At 35.1% G+C, this 16,830-nt stretch overlaps 1 protein-coding gene across 1 annotated transcript in view; it reads left to right on the forward strand.

The window, feature by feature from the left end:
• LOC141838197 (putative LRR receptor-like serine/threonine-protein kinase At1g06840) overlaps nt 1-16,830 on the forward strand; it is a 58,582-nt gene that overhangs the window by 30,035 nt on the left and 11,717 nt on the right. The window contains exons 10-18 of the mRNA XM_074725608.1: nt 2,599-2,664; nt 2,842-2,913; nt 3,012-3,098; nt 3,178-3,243; nt 4,189-4,679; nt 5,600-5,770; nt 9,295-9,578; nt 10,932-10,983; nt 15,379-15,629. Of these exons, the coding sequence (XP_074581709.1) occupies nt 2,599-2,664; nt 2,842-2,913; nt 3,012-3,098; nt 3,178-3,243; nt 4,189-4,679; nt 5,600-5,770; nt 9,295-9,578; nt 10,932-10,983; nt 15,379-15,629 (1,540 nt within the window). The remainder of the gene's footprint in view (nt 1-2,598; nt 2,665-2,841; nt 2,914-3,011; nt 3,099-3,177; nt 3,244-4,188; nt 4,680-5,599; nt 5,771-9,294; nt 9,579-10,931; nt 10,984-15,378; nt 15,630-16,830) is intronic.

Here is a 16,830-nt window from a genome sequence, read left to right on the forward strand (position 1 = left end):
ACTGATATTGAGGTGCTCAAGCTAGCCTTGATTGATGAACCATATGTGAACTCAGGCAACCCAAGAGGGATAGCTAGTTCTTCCCATTCAAGTTTTCTATGCTAATTGTTATAGATTCAGATTCATACAAATTAGGAGAAACCATGCTATAAGTATAGAAGATGTAAGCTATTCAACATATTGCCCCACCTGATCTTTTAAACTGTTGAAATTGTGTACCATAATTCGAAAGTTTTGTTGAACTAGAAGGTTTACTAAAGTGGGAGTAGTTGGTCGGTTTTAAGGCAGAGGGATTTTGCGGATGAGATAAGAGGCAACAGGACTAAACATGAGAGGAGGTAGCCTGTAGGAGTTGCGTGGAACAAGAAGAAAAGCTTGAAGTGTGAGGGAGATGGCGTCTTGTGGAAGGACAGAGAAGATTGGGATGTATCTCGTCCAAGATGAGGTCATAGCTTGTGAGCATCGCTTGGAACAGGAAGACTAACTTGGAGCGTGCTCACGATGAACTCACAACTTTCTATTGCTTCATTGTAGGAAACAAGTGTCTTCTTCTGATCTTCCTCATAGTGTGGGGTGAAGTTACTCATAGTTTCCTCTAAGAGCAGTGTATATATATATATATATATATATATATATATATATATATATATATATATATAGTAAATTAATAGAATAATTTTATTAGGCTTAAATATATTAACTAAAAATAAAAAATTTAATCCAAATATATTTTTAATATATATATATATATATTAAATTAATAAGATAATTTTATTAGACTTTAATTAAGCCTATTTAAATTATCCTAATCATATCTAAGAGTTAATTAAAATTATTAATAAATTAAACCCTATGTTAAAAAAGAAAACCTATTTCGGTTTCGGCTTTTGATGCGTCACGTGATCATATGCATTGTCGGACCTTGGCGACACTTTCGAATGTGTCGCCAAGCTCGGATGACGCATCCGAGCCTGTCGCCAGGCTAGGGTGACGCTTTCGTGCCCATCGCCAGGCTCGGGTGATGCATCCGAGCCCTTCGTTAAGCTTGGGCGATGCGTACGGGCTCGTCGTTGGGCTCGGGTGACGCGTCCGGGCTAGTGTGAGTGGTCCGAACTCGTCGTCGGGCTCAAGTGACGCTTCAAGATTTGTCACGGTGCGCCAACGTCTCGCTTATACAGTGCCAGTCTCGGCAAAACGACGAGATTTCTAACCTAATGACGACAATAGTGGTGACTTTTGATCGCCTAAAATATCGCCTTTGACCAAAGCGGTGTGGTTGGTCTTCGCCTCCGGCCTGGGTGGCCGCCTCAGCTGCCATTTAGAACATTGTCTAAGAGTCACGAAGAAGAGGACGACAACTCTGCTACCATGATATATGTCAGTTGGAAATTGTTCCAATACATAACCCTGGGTAGCTCTTACTACCACTGCCTATTTATAAATGTTATTAATCAAACATGGAATATTACAATCACACCTCGACTGCTTACATATTTACAGAAGGGTCTACAATAGTTAAAATCTTGGCAAATACAAATTGTAAGTTGTTTCTTTATCGAGATAGAATTTAGACTAAGCATATACTAGATATTTGTGGGCTTAAATGAAAAATTAATGTTTTATTTCCCTTAAAATTGAAACAAGAATTGGATCTAGGGAATAAATCGTTCAAATACCATTGTTCTAAAGGGAGTTACTACAGGTTTTTTTTGTAAATTAAATAGAAAGTATCTCTCTCACTTTTATAGGAAAATGCTATAGGTTAAAAATAGCTTCTAAAAATAGATTGCAATCCCACCAATCTAGGATTCTTCTACTGAATTTTCAACAAGAAAAAGGCAGCTCAATGCACGAATATTCCGCTAGTGTGGGTCCCGAGTAAGGGTCAGATCATATTATGTCTATTGTACGTAATCTTACCTTGCATTTTGAAAGACGCTTTTTCCACGACTCGAACTCGTGACCTCAAGATCACGTGGCGCAACTTTACCATTGCGCCAAGGCTCTCCTTCTGAATTTCCAACTAGAAAATGTAAGATTATATTCTTTTTATCATATAAAGTTTAAATTTTACTTCTGTGGTTTTATATGCCCAAATAAATATTTTCTGAACTAATATTATAGCTTAATGCTACTATTAAGAAAATTAATTTGCTTCAATGTACAGAAATTATTCTTTTTTCTTATTTGAGCTTGTAACTTATGAGTTATATTCCAGATTCAGGTATCTATTTAGGTCATATATCATCTTAATTACTGTGTTGGATCACCAGATCTTATGATCCAGAGTTCATAGGCCCTCTATCACGCCAAAGTTGTTTCATAATCACCTACTTGGTTATCAATAACTATAAAAAAATAATAACACTAGGCTATCAACACATGTTTTCAACCACACATTCTTGCTTATTCTGCACGTACATGATTGAACTGTCTATTTGAAATCGTATTTCTTTTAGCATGCTTGCTATCTTATTCTCACATTGATTTTCTCGAGGCCAGAAAATTACCTAGCACTGTTAATTTTGCAACTTATTCAATTTTCTTTTAGCTTTTCTTTGGCTTTCTTTTAATTGTTCATGATTTTTAAAATTTCAGGGATCTTAGTTGGAACATGTTGAATGGACCCGTACCGTCTAATCTTGCAATTAACATAACAACCATGTATGTGAAATTTCACTGCATTTTTTTATATTCTAATTCTGCACTGTTATTACATGTACCTTTCCCTATTTTAGCTTAGAAACTAAAGTACTTTAATTTGAATGCTATATATAAATTTGTGGTTTCATGCTTTTTCTTTGATGATTCTTTTGGTTCTATGTTTTGGAATTTTCACAGTGATCTATCACACAACTTCCTTAATGGAACAATTCCTTCAACCTTTAATAGACTTCATAAGCTCCAAAGAGTGTAAGTCAAAATATAGCAAGCCATCATAAAATTTTGTCATGTTTTCAGTCTGAAAATGACCCAACACGGTATGCATTTGATTCTATTCAAATATGCAGGTCCCTTGAGAATAATCAGCTGGTTGGTTCTGTTCCATCCTCTATTTGGCAGAATAAAACCTTCAATGCATACGACACTTTAATCTTGTATGATCCCACTAACATAAGATATTGTTTTTAATATTTTGTAAGTCATCATCTTACAATCTCTATATGCTGCATGCAGGGATTTCCAGAATAATTCTCTTATTGATATACCAGATCCTTATCTTCCTTCAAATGTCACTGTACTGTATGTTATTTTTTATAATCCTTTGCTATTTTCTTGATGGTCATGTCTTCAGATTTCCTTCAGATGCAATGTAGATGTTCTTATTTTGTGTAATAATAATAATTTTCTTTTTTTGCCTCTTAATCTTTGTCTAAATCATAGTTTCTAGCCGGTGCACGAAGCTCCCGCCATTTTTTCTTTCCTAAATTCACTCTTTCTAGCCTTTTTTTCCTTTTTCTTGTTTTCGGTCATGTTATTTTCTCTTTATCGAACTTTATAGTTGATAGTGCTTTCTAATTCAGATTTGCTCTTCCTAGTTTTTAGTTTTTCTACCTTTTTCTCTCCTCTTGTAGTCTCAATCCCAAATATTCTCCAGGGATTTGTTTTTATTGTTTATGAGCTTAGTTTTTGCAGAGATTTTGATGTTGATGCACACGTTTTGTATGCATTGTATATTAGACGTTAAGTGTGAAACATATCAGAAGAACATCCTTAAACCAAAAAGTTCACAAGATTGGTGTGGAGACAGACATCTACTAAAGATTAGATGAGGGCTCTCAGAGAATTGTTGGATAATTTTCAAGGATTTGGCAGAGAACGGTGTAAAGATGGAAAGCATAAAGTAGTGCAGAACTATTAAAGAAAATTGTAATTATTGAAATATTATGTAAAAATCCATAATTGGGTACATATATAGGTAGATGACTCTACCTAAATTTCATTAATCATTTCAATAAAACCTATTAAAATGTTGATATATGATTACAGTATCTATTTAATCCTTAAAACCCGAAAATGAACATTCAAATACAACAGTAGAGACTCTCTATGCAGATGAAATATAGGTTAATCCAAATATTTTCTATCATGAATATTCACAGTTCTGTTTTGTTTAGTATAGATAACTTGAATGTTGTGATTTATGCCTATAGTTTCTTACCTTCTGTTTGCAACTACTATATTCAGGTTACATGGGAACCCTCTATGTATCAATGCAAACCAACTTAATATAGTCCCTTTATGTCAACCAAGGATTATTGACCAAGCTTCTGAAAGTCCAACAACATCTAAAAATAGTTGTCCGCCTTGCCCAGTGGACCAACTTTATGAGCACAATCCATCATCTAGGTCATGCCAATGCTCACTACCACTTGGAGTTGGATATCGGTTGAAAAGTCCAGGAATATCAGATTTTCGTCCGTATAGGAACAATTTTGAGATCCATATGACCTCACTTCTGAAGCTGTTTCCTTACCAATTATACATTGACTCACACACATGGGAGAGTGGGCCAAGGCTGCATATGCACTTAAAAATTTTCCCTAGTAATTCTAGTCTTTTTAATAACAGTGAAGTTTTTCGTCTTGCGGACACCCTAGCTTCATGGAAGATTCAACTTTCAGATGTTTATGGACCATATGAGCTTCTTAATTTCTCGCGGGGACCTCGTGAAAGAGGTCAGTCTTCTCAACTATCTTTGCATATTGATGTACTTTTTTTTACTAGTCATATGTTGACATGTAAAAAAGCAGCAACGCTGAAAAAATTGAAGATTGGACAAACTTTACGAACATGCATAATGTGTGAAAAATAGTCTAGTAGTTTAATGATGTCTTCATTAACTTATCCTTGTTGAATAATAAATTCAATAGATCATAAAGTCTTATTTATATAAGTTTTGCTCATAAAATCTTTTCAACATTAGGACTCTATTTTTTTCATTTCTTTTTGTATTGTTGGAACTTCATTTCACAGTTTCAATTTCAATTTTACTTAACATAAACCACTTTTAAATGGAAATTTTTCTAAGCATCTTTAAATTTGAAATATATTTACAGGTATCAGAAATAATTTAAATTCTTGAAAATCAGAGTACAGTAACGTATTAGGAGATATTTTAAATTTACAACTATGTTCACACTTTCACTCTCATCAATTAAAGGTAGGGCATGCCCATGATCTTCTTTCTATTTACTCTGGCCTTGGAAAAGATAGGTTGGCATCAATTTAGTTCACTATGTCAGAGCTGATCATTATCAATAAACTATGTTTGACCTTACTATCTGTCTTGTTTAGGATGGGAACCTTGTTTTAGAAACATGATGATGAAATTCATTTAGGACTGATTTGCCCTCTCTTTATGTCACTATTCCCTTCCAACTTCATATAGTCTTGAGTGCATTTTTTCAGATTATTGAATTAATCATTAAATTAGAATATTTAGTGTTATTATTTTTAAGAAATTAAAATCTTGTTTTTGACTCTACTCAATATGAATTCTTATAAATTATGTATTACCTTGCAAGAAGATTTGGTTGCATATCCCTTTTTGACTACTTATGAATTTCTCAACTTGGAATTGTTAGATCTTGATGAGTTGTTCTTAAAACCAATGGATTATTGCAGATTCTTTCAAGGTTAAGTAAAGGTGCTTTGGCAGGCATGTTGTTGGGTGTTATTGCTGGTGCTGCTTCTCTATCCGTGATGTTAACAGTTATCATCATGAGAAAGCATCATGGTTATTATTTCATTTCAAGGAAAAAATCTTGTGAGTTCATATATTCTGGGAAAGTATCTTAAGCTACCAATGTTATGCAGATTTTGGTGTGTTTTCTAGGCAGTGTTTTAAATCTAGTTTAATCAACAATTAAGAGATTAGTTGTCTGATATGTTGTCACCATTATGAAGCCTCCTGTTCCAAACTATTCTGGTCAACTATATAAATTTTATTCTTATATGGAGCTCTATTTAAAGCTACATCCCTAGTAATATTCAAACTAATTAAATTATTTTTTGTTAAACTAATACTTTTTTGGTCTCCCTCTACAGCATATGCCTTTCATTTTAATATATTTAACTCTTTTAATTATAGAATTTATCAGCCACCTTTCAACATATCCATACAGTTGTTATTTCTATCATTTTATCACCTATTGAATTAAATCTAATTGCTCTTAGATATTTTTTTTGTAATTTTAATTTTATCCTTTATGGTAACTACACAATTACATCTTAATATTCTGTTCAATGCCTAATATACATAACTAATTGTTGTGATCCCCTAATATTGCCTTCAATTATGTGCGTATGCATATTATCTTTTTTCCCTCATTGATATGGGTTTACAGCTAAAGTTGCACTTATATTTTGGATGCAAGAAAATTTGAATAAATTATTTTACTATGCCACTATGAAATAACTATAGATTAATAATAAAGTTGTAAACCTAGCAGCATTAGTGTGGGGCTTAACTCACTATATCTACACTGAATACCTAATAAACTCAATACCTTCAAGACTTCTCTTTAAGCTAGAGCAGAGTTACTATCTATGTCCTATTCGTGTCCAACTTATAATATGAATTAGAAATATAGAATAAGGGCAGCTCGGCGCACGAAACTCCCACCAATGTGGGATCCCGAAGAAGGATTTATTGTACGCAACTTACCCTGTATTGCAAGACTATTTCTGTGACTCTAACCTGTGACTACTTGGTCACATGACAACAATTATACCGTTGCGCTCCCCTTTAGAAATATAGAATAAGACATGAACATAATGAAACTAAATATAATATTTGCACACAGGAGAAATAAAATGTAAGGAATCAATGAAGCACATACCCAATGGCCCTTCCTATGTTAGATCAACAAAGCTCTAGATATAGTTGACAAAGCACACAAGAAACAACCCATTTGACTTCTAATCAACACACAATTAATGATGTATTAGGGCTCATATAGCATATCAACAAAGAGAAGATAAACAAAAAGGACGAAGTGAAATGAGAATGAAGTGGTATGTCAGAAATTAACCTCTTTTGAGTGGGCTTGTTGAAGTGATTCATACAATAACACACAATACACTCTAAGAAAAAGAAAGTACATGGAGCTTCTGGAGGAAACGTAGATAACGTTGCTTGACCCTTTACTAGACTTTTCAAAAACAAGCTCCCTACTAAAACTTGGCCTTATCCTAATCACTGCCAACCACAAATACCAAAAGATTATAATCAGAATCAATTCTCTAAAGGCGAGAGACCTTAGCAGTCTTAGACAATCTATACCAAGCTTGATTTGCCTAAACACTATCTAACTTAGCCAACACCATCTCACTTCCTTTTCTGTTGTTACATCAGGTACACCTTGTTCCCAAGAAATTCAAATCTGCTAAAGCCAACACCTTCAATGAAATCAGCACAACCAGAAGTAAACCTCTCTCAAGAAAATCTGCTTCTTTCTTGCCTTTAACTTTAAGAATGTAGGTGATATCTAACCATTGATGAAGTTACCGAGGGATACTAAACAATCTCCACGCTGTTATCTCTATGAGCTAGCAAATTACATATACACTAGACAACCATATCAAGTGATGTGAACTCAAAGAGAAGAATGTTTGATGAGCCTACAACAAATTGATGGATGATAAAAACCTAGACCCAATGCTTAACAAAGCACAAACATGAAGCATAGAAGGTAGAAGCACAACCTTGGGATTTAGGTTAATAAGCTAAGAACGCCACAAGGGATTGCCTTGATAAGTTCTAAATTAAAGAGAACCAACAAGTGAGAGCCTCACCATGCTTTGGATTGAAAAGTAAACAAAAGTTACATGTGTGACTGCCACCACCTTTATTTATAGTTATAGGGCGACCTAAAAATCCTAAAAGGCTAAATTAAGCTCGTTTAGTAAAGACCTAGGTATACTACATAATTAGTTTGGACTTAAGTCACCATTGCAACTTAGACTCAAATTACGTTGAATAAGTAACATGACTTGTTCTTTTTCAAATCTGCTTCAATTGTAGCTTTGACCTTAATATCTTCAATTAGCACGTTAAGTGCTTCCTTCATCATTTTAGCGTTAGCCCTTTTAATTGGGCCTCCATGATGTGTAATGGATCATCGAGAAGAGTTAGAGTGGGATACTCCTTTCTTTCCATAGCCTTAGCTTGATCCCCATTCCTAGCTTGTTGGATTGCAACTTCTCCATCTTTGACTCCATCAAGAAGAAGCAATTGTCAATATAAACTACTTGTCTTTTAAAATTACACTAACCTCCACACCCTCCTTTTACCAAACAAGAATTATTCCTCTAGACCTTCCATTAACAGGTAACCAAACACTAGACTAACGTCTTTTGTACCTGTTTACCATCTCACAAATGAGTCTTTTACGGCAACACCAAGGTTAAATCTCCTTATATGCAGAAAGAGATGCTCAGAACTCTTATTCCAAAAAAGAGTATTTTCTCACATTCCAAAAAATAGCAATCATCAAGCTAGCTGGATAATACACCCAAGTTTCAACATCATTTGACCCACACAGTGCCTAAACTTATTCTGTCAATCATCACTAGCACCTACACCTTTATGCTTAGGTACTCCTGTCTCTACAAATCCTATCCACACAGTTCTTATGCCCTATTTTTCTACATTTATTACAAAGATTAGGCACATTTTTGTAAGATATGGATGGAAAAAATTGCATGCCCCCTATCTCAATCCAGATTAACAAGAACATAAAATTGTGGAAACTTAGCCTAGTTGCCAAAATAGTTACCTGGTTAATCTTCTTAGTACTAAGCACCATTATCCAACAGAGGGAGAATATCTTCATGGATCGAACTAGAGGTATATTCCAGTAAAATGCAACCTTATCAGCACTTCCACAATCTGCTCCACCAAGGGTTGGAAGGTCTTTTTCCTTATTTGAACTCTGAACCTACTGATATACTGTTATCAGTTTTATATATATATATATATATATATATATATATATATATATAAGCAGTCAGGTGAATTTAGATTCTCCCCGTTTCTTTTTGACAAAAAACAACAATTATCAAAATTTAGTAAATTTGGATGCTTTCTCTTAGAATTATCTTATTTATATGATTGTCTGAGTGCAAGAACTGGTCCCATTGTCAACTTGAGACGATAATTTTATTACTTTGATCAGAGAGGCTTGTAAAGCATGAAGAATTGAACATCCTCATAACTCATGTATACAGTTAATTGATAGATTAATTGAAGATGTCTGCTGAGATCATTTTCCTTCTTCCAATTTGCAGCATTCAGAACTCAACTTAAACTAAACGGTGTAAAATGCTTCACATTTGAAGAAATGGTCCTTGCTACAAAAAATTTCTGCAAATCAACTCAAGTAGGCCAAGGAGGGTATGGAAAGGTATATAAAGGAACACTAGACGATGGAAGGTCCGTGGCCATAAAGAGAGCACTAGAAGGATCATTACAAGGTTCAAAGGAGTTCTTGACAGAGATAGAGTTTCTATCAAGGTTACATCACCGTAACTTAGTTTCTTTAGTTGGATATTGCGACGAACAAAATGAACAGGTTTGTCCTTTGCAGATTGATTTTTCTTTTTTTCTCAGTAGTTTTTAACTAGGCATTTAAATACAAGCGTTTGGGCAATTACTCAGTTAAGTCTCTTTCTTGTTCATATATTTATATGGAACTGTGTGTGGAATTTCCTATATAAATTTGTAAAAGTTTTAATAGTCAGAGAGCTCACAGTTCATCAGTAAAAACTTGCATGGTTTCGTTGGTTAAGAATAATATCTAGCTAGCTAGATGATGCTGGAAGTCTGCACAGGATATAAATTATGTTGCATTTTTTTTTGTTTTCTAAATCTGGAACACTAATAGATACAAGCATGCTAAGGTTTTTCTAATACCTTAAGAAACTCTTGTTTACTCCAAAATCTTAATGACCTTCTTGAAGAAATTCTCTAGATATGGTCCAATCCTGTATCTGTTACTGTTCCCTTCTTGATTTGGCTTTGCATTCGTTTTACCATTACAAATTCATCTGCAAGGTGGCAAAATTCTTTTCTGTATCACTAGCATGTTCATAAAACTAAAACTGTACGTTTGGTAAATACTGTTAATTCTATTCAGAATTTAGTCTGATCTGCTTAAAAGCCCTGGATGGTAGATACCTTGACTTTTTTTATGCTTCTGCACTAACCGTTCATAGACTTTCTTGCATTGGGTTATGAAAAAGAATCAGCCAATTGGATTGACAATCTTATTCTGAATTTGGTCCTTCATGACCTAGTAATCTTGGTTTTGACCTGTGAATTATATGGCTATTAGCAACCCATGGCTATTAATCCTACGATTTCCAAACTCCAATAATCCATCTAGCTCTTGGTTCACTTAAAAATATAATAAATGTACTAGCTTTTGAAGAGTGAAAAGCTGAAACAATAATCCACAAACTAATTATTATTAAAATAAGAAATTTTGTATTGTAGCTAAGGCTAAGATTTATAGAAGATGTCCAAGGTTGCTAAACTTAATTTAATAATCAAGACTAGCTTCTTCTACCTATATTGATCCATAACTGTTATATATCTTGCACCACATATGGGCTTAAAGTGGAACTACAATTGCTATGTGATAAATGCTTTCTGTTTTGTTCAATAACTTTGTCAGTATATATGTTCTGTTTGAATAGATGAGTCTGGTTGAATCTCCGTGATAGAGGGAGAGTGTATTCTTCGTACATTCTCATCCACTGAAATCTTGAAGTTGACTTCTTAGCTTTTTAGAGCTTGTTTACATTACAGTTCTTTGACTAATGTGCTGTCTTATTCAACTATCAACTTATTGATATTTGGCATTTAATCTATTTTTACCTTTATTGATGCTATTAACATTCTCATAACTGAGTGTACCTTGCAGATGCTGGTCTATGAGTTCATGTGTAATGGTACTCTGCGTGACCACCTTTCTGGTATGCATACCTTCATAACTTCATAAATGCATTACTCACTATTCCTGTGATAAGAGCATTGTGTAAACATTATATTCTTTATATTAAAGTCCATGTCTTTGGATTGTTGACATGAGATTTTCTTGATGTGATGTGTGGCACGCCTTTGAGTAACGAATGCTCCACATGTTCCTTATTGGGAAAGCCACATTATTAACAGAGTCCTCAAATTCAGCAGTGGTGTATATATTGGATTCTGAAAGCTTTGATGTCCTCTGTTGCCAAGCATGTGCATTATGCAAGGTGGTCACTGGGGAGTATCATAGCATATAGCAGCAGATAAGGTCATCAAGTTCATCCTCACCATTCAATTCTCCATTACCTCCATCATCAGCATGTGCTCCATCCTTACCATTGTCATCTTGGATTTTCCTCCAAGGTTCCATTTGTTTCACGGAAAATATTGTACAAGTGGAAAGTCATGAGGATGTGAAAATTTTCTTTTTGCAAATAGAAAATGTAGACATTTTTTGAGGAAAGTGATTTCCTTGAAAAAGAACAAAAGGATTTCCACCATTAGTAAGCCCTTCACTCTGTTAATAAACTCCTCTTCACCATCCACCCTCTGTCCTTGTCTTGTCCAAGCAAGTTGATTGAGTTGGGTGGCTTGATTGTCAATTTGGGCAAGTCGGTTAGTCTGAGTAGGTCGGTTGGTCCATATAGCTTAAGACAATCTGAGTGGTCTAGTCAAGCGGGAGAATTTGATCGAGCTGATTAGTCTAAGCAAGTCGGTCAGTTAGAGCATTTCGGGCAGGTTGGGTGAAACTTAGAGAACGGGAAATTTTTCCTCTATACACCAAACACAGGAAAATATTTCTAATAACCTTTAGCATCATATTTGAATAGTAGAAAACTAATTGATTTTTCCTAAAAAGACTTTTCCTTCTAGAAATAAGTTATCAAACAAAGCCTACATCTACTACACTTCCACCATGCAAATCTCACCTCCCTCCTTTCAATCCAAGCTATCCTGGAAAATCTAGAGAAATCTCTCCCATCTCAATATATCTCCTCTCTAATACCATTGATTCCCCTTTTGGATAACAACTTTACTTTGCCATCATGGTGCATATTTCATTGCCTCTCAGAACAACAGGTGAGCACTTTGTGTGCATATTTCCTTCTAAAAGAATGATTTCCACGCCCCAAGTGAGCCTTCATGGCTATTGACATAATTGGGACTCATGATAATCGTGTGCTAATTTCTTTGGCACCTGCTAAGTTGGAAACATCCATACAGCAGCAACAACACATATTGGCATAATCACTTTAATAAGCATGATCACAATTACTTAATCACACACTATGAGGAAAGACACTAACTAAACTCAAACCTATATATGCATTTTTACATACTAAGAAATCTAAGCAGAGAGTAATGTTAGCATATAACTGTATATCTGTTAGCTCTATTACATAAGCAATGTAAAATAAAAAGAACGGAGGAAATCCCAAATGTCTCAAAATTGCACAAAGTGTCCTCAGAGCAGTCCTCCTTTCAAGGTTTGACCTCAACCTAGACACCTCTCTTCAAGACCTTAGAGTAGCAAGAGAAGAGGAATCTTATAGGAAAATTGCATAGGAAAAGTAGAATGGGTGAAAAAATATTAAGGCAAACTGATACAATTAGTTAATATTTGAATGCATGCATTGCAATCTAACATGAACAAATACTGCATTGCAAAAATATCATCCAACTACTGTCTATTTATTATCGTAATCAAATATGCGTGGTTGGACCCCACTCATGGGTGTTATTTTTTGCACTCCCATTTGCTGCAATGGGGAGTGGCTCCATGTGCACATCACACACAAAAGTGATTATCATAGGTAGCTCGAGTTCATTCTTGCTTGTGCAGCCAACAATTAGTTGAGGAGAGAAACTGCTATATGTATAACAATTGGTCTAGATCATCCATTATTCCAAAGGCTATATTTGTTATATTAGTTCCTATGACTATATATCATCATTTGGAAGTATTTTGTCTTGATGATTCATTATTTGACATAATTTATCTAATGTTGTGAACTTATAATATGTTGTGTTATGTCGGCCCATTATGTTTTGGTTTGGTTTTTATCTGACATGTCATCCTCAATATGATAATAGAGTTATAACATGCTATACAACAAAAATAGTTAAAATAGTCTATCTAACAATGCAATAACACCACATGAAATAATAACATATCAAACCATCAAATACAAAGAGAAGGCCAATAAGGTGACTCGGATTCTCCATAAAATATCAATATTGTATTCACCCAATTCTTATTTAAGCTACCACCAACTCCACAACTCAATTTCTAAGATAAAACCATTATATTTGTAATCCTCATAGCCCCCTCACCTTCAATATCAAACCACCATCTTCTTAACTCCCAACTCCCAATACCTATAACCTACCCTTCCTCAAATCTCCCTTTTAGCTAAACAACACCCTTAAAATTCACCTTTGACACACCATTATCTAACCATCCTCCATCCTTCAATTCTTCGATTTATAAGAGACAAAATGGTACCACAACACCTGCTTAGATTCATCCACTCCATAAATAAGGCCAATCCATTAACCATCACTTGCCCTATTCTCTGCTCCACTTTTGAATAGAGCCCATTAACAAACACTTATTATCCCCTTCAGTAGTGTCCTTTTATGGACCTCCAATCCAAAGAAGAGAGAAGAACCTACAAACACACACTATAATTCTCCAAAACACAACCAAGCATAGGTCGTTGCAGGTGGATAAAGGAGGTTCCCTTGCTGCTACGATCATGATCATGATCACCTAGGACAATTCTGATGTGAACTCATGACTGCCGAAGAAAGGGAAGCACCAAAACCTGATGTAGCAAAAGCGGAGGGCTTGCCGTTTCTTGGAGAACTCCTCCTGCAATAAGAGAAAGAGAGGGTTTGCCACCACTTGGTGGAGGAGAAAATAGGGTTCCTCAGTTACGGATGGTCAGATGCAGTGTGGCTGGATAGCAACAGTGATGGGAAGAAAAATGGTACCATGAGAAGTAGGGCGGTTATTGCTGCAGGTTCACGTATGCTGTGGCGGGAGGTGGTGACTACTATAGGAGGTAGAGGCACAGGTGACTGCAGCTGTTGCAGGAACAGCGACGACAACCAGCGCGACCACAACTACTGCAGGTAGGTAGCGGCTTTGAGCAGTGAATGGGTGGCAAGCTGCAAGCAACGAGTGGGAAGCTTGTAGCAAAAATGCAAGAGAGAGGGGGAAGGAATTACAAGAGAGAGAGGGGAAGGAATTACAAGAGAGAGGGGTTGTTACTCAGGCAAAAATAAAAGAGGGAGGGCTTTAGGTTATCCACCCAGAGGCTAATTGATCAAACCAAATGGAACTAATTCACAGATTCAACCAAAACTCAACCAATTCAAGTTCAATTCAGGCCCGGTTTGAATCTAAAGCACACCTGAATCGGTATCCACTTGTACAACCATTAATTGGCCAATCTAACCCTAAATTGAATCTAAATACCACTAAATCAGCCTTGAAATAAATTAGTTCAGCCCAGATGATCTCACTACCCTCTAATGCACTAATTATTCCTAATCAAACTTCAATAGCCATCCATCCTAAAGAAATTTGGTCTTGCAAATTTAGATTGCTGCTCCAAAATACTCCCAAAAAGTACCTAAGCTACAACTACTAGCTGCCACCAAAATAACTCCAACAGGAGGACAACTAACAGCCACAGGAACTCACTGAGCTTCCTTTGCTCTCACATGTCTCCTACCACTTGATATCTAAAGATGCCTTTCTAAATCTGTCTATTGCCCAACAAACAAGGGCATAAGGTGATCTAAGTAATGAACTACTCACCAAACAAAGGGCATAAAGGTGTAAAGCAAAAGAAGCAATGATCTTAAACAAGTAAACAGTGTGTGTTAGTCTTATGAACTTGAATGACCTAACAATTCACTGTCAATTATCATTATATCATCTCCTAAACTGCCAAAAGTCTAAAAAGAACCATTTTGATACATTTTGCTACCATGTGTGTCCTTTAGCGAAGATCTTGATTGGAATGTCCAGCATGGCATGTAAAGATAATAAGAATTCACATGATGACACTTTTCTTTTCTTGCTCCTGTAGATGCGTATGAAAGGACCATTCAAGGATTGAGATGTAGTTGTCTTGATTTATATGTTTGGGCATCATGAGAGAACTTCCTCAAAGATACTATTTTCTTGCATAAATTGAAAATGAATCTCTATATTTAAAATATTGACTTTGTCAGATAGTATGCAAATCTGGATATTGTTGTTGAAATGTTGATCAACGTTTTCCAACTGTATTTTTCTTAGCTAACTACTGCCCTTTATTAATCAGAGAAACAAAAAGAATCTTTAAGTTTCCCAAAGCGGTTGCATATTGCTCTTGGTTCAGCTAGGGGCATCTTGTATCTGCATAACGAAGCAGATCCTCCAATCTTTCATCGTGATATTAAAGCAAGCAATATACTATTGGACTCTAAATTTATTGCTAAAGTAGCTGATTTTGGTCTCTCAAGACTGGCCCCTCTACCAGACAAGGATGGAAGCATACCTGACTATGTATCGACTGTTGTAAGAGGCACACCAGTAAGTATGATTCTTTGCATAGCATTCTCTTGTTCTCCTTTGAATTCATAGTCATGACTAAGATGCATGATTCATAAGAGCATGAAAAGTGATAAGAGGACCATGTTTGAATCCCAAATGGGACGAATATCTTGGAGGTCGGTTTCTAAGTGTGCATAAGTTGTGCTTTAGATTTACCTAGTAGGTGAATCAGTCAAGAAGATCGTTTATCTCTAGGATTAATTGGGCGAAGCTCGGACACCTAGATTATAAAAAAAAAGTAAATATAAATTAATAAAAATTGAATGAGATAGTATTATATTAAAGAAAGTCCTTGTTATGTGCTTCTTTGCCACATCAACCATTATTTAATTTTGGGTTGCATGTCAGTCACTGAAGTAAAAAAGGAGTAATATGTTTAATCTTCATTACATTTTGGATTTAATTTGAAGAAGATGACGCTGTTTTATAACTAGTTTTGATATTCATATAGAATCATCTGTCTTTTCTTGTAACGGAACTTGATTTTACAGATTGGTGCAAAATAGTCTTTAGACTCAGTTTTTAAGAATTAGATCAAGTTTATAACAATTGACCATACATGTGTAATGTTTTATGCTAATGATATCAAGCAAGATCTGTCTTGTCATACTTCCTTTCTCTTTTATCCTATCTTTTCCTTTATCATGTTCTGAGAAGATTGAGTTCTCCTCAATGAATCTAATATGATATGACAGTCTTCCAGATTGTGTCACTTATTAACATTTTAATTCTATTTAAAATTGTTGAAGGTTGTTCAAATTGTTAATTTTTATAATTTATTGGAACTTACAAAAATGATTTAGTTTTTAGAAAAGGTTGATTAGAGTTTTTATTGGGATAATTAGAGTTTGATGTGAAATAAACTGAGTTTTGTTTTATAAAGAATAATTCTCATTATCAATTTATAAAAGGGGCTAGGATCCTATGTGTTGAACAGTTTTTTAGTTAATATAATTTTCAATTTCCTTTTCTATAAATAAGAATTGTCGACATTTCTCTGGGTAAAATTTGCTTGTCCACTGTGCTGTGTCAGTTATCCTTGCCTATGTCACCCATATTATGTATTCACCTAGCAGCACCTCAATTCCCTAAAGACACAGCAGCTCGCTACAACTATGCAAAGTTCTATTGATATTATGTGACCTATTTGAAGACTGCACAAAAGCACAACATCAAGAAG

The sequence above is a fragment of the Curcuma longa genome, chromosome 11 (assembly GCF_044706935.1).
Source record: "Curcuma longa cultivar G26 ecotype Majalengka, Jawa Barat chromosome 11, ITB_CL_G26_1.1, whole genome shotgun sequence".
In the NCBI taxonomy this organism is placed as follows: Eukaryota; Viridiplantae; Streptophyta; class Magnoliopsida; order Zingiberales; family Zingiberaceae; genus Curcuma; species Curcuma longa.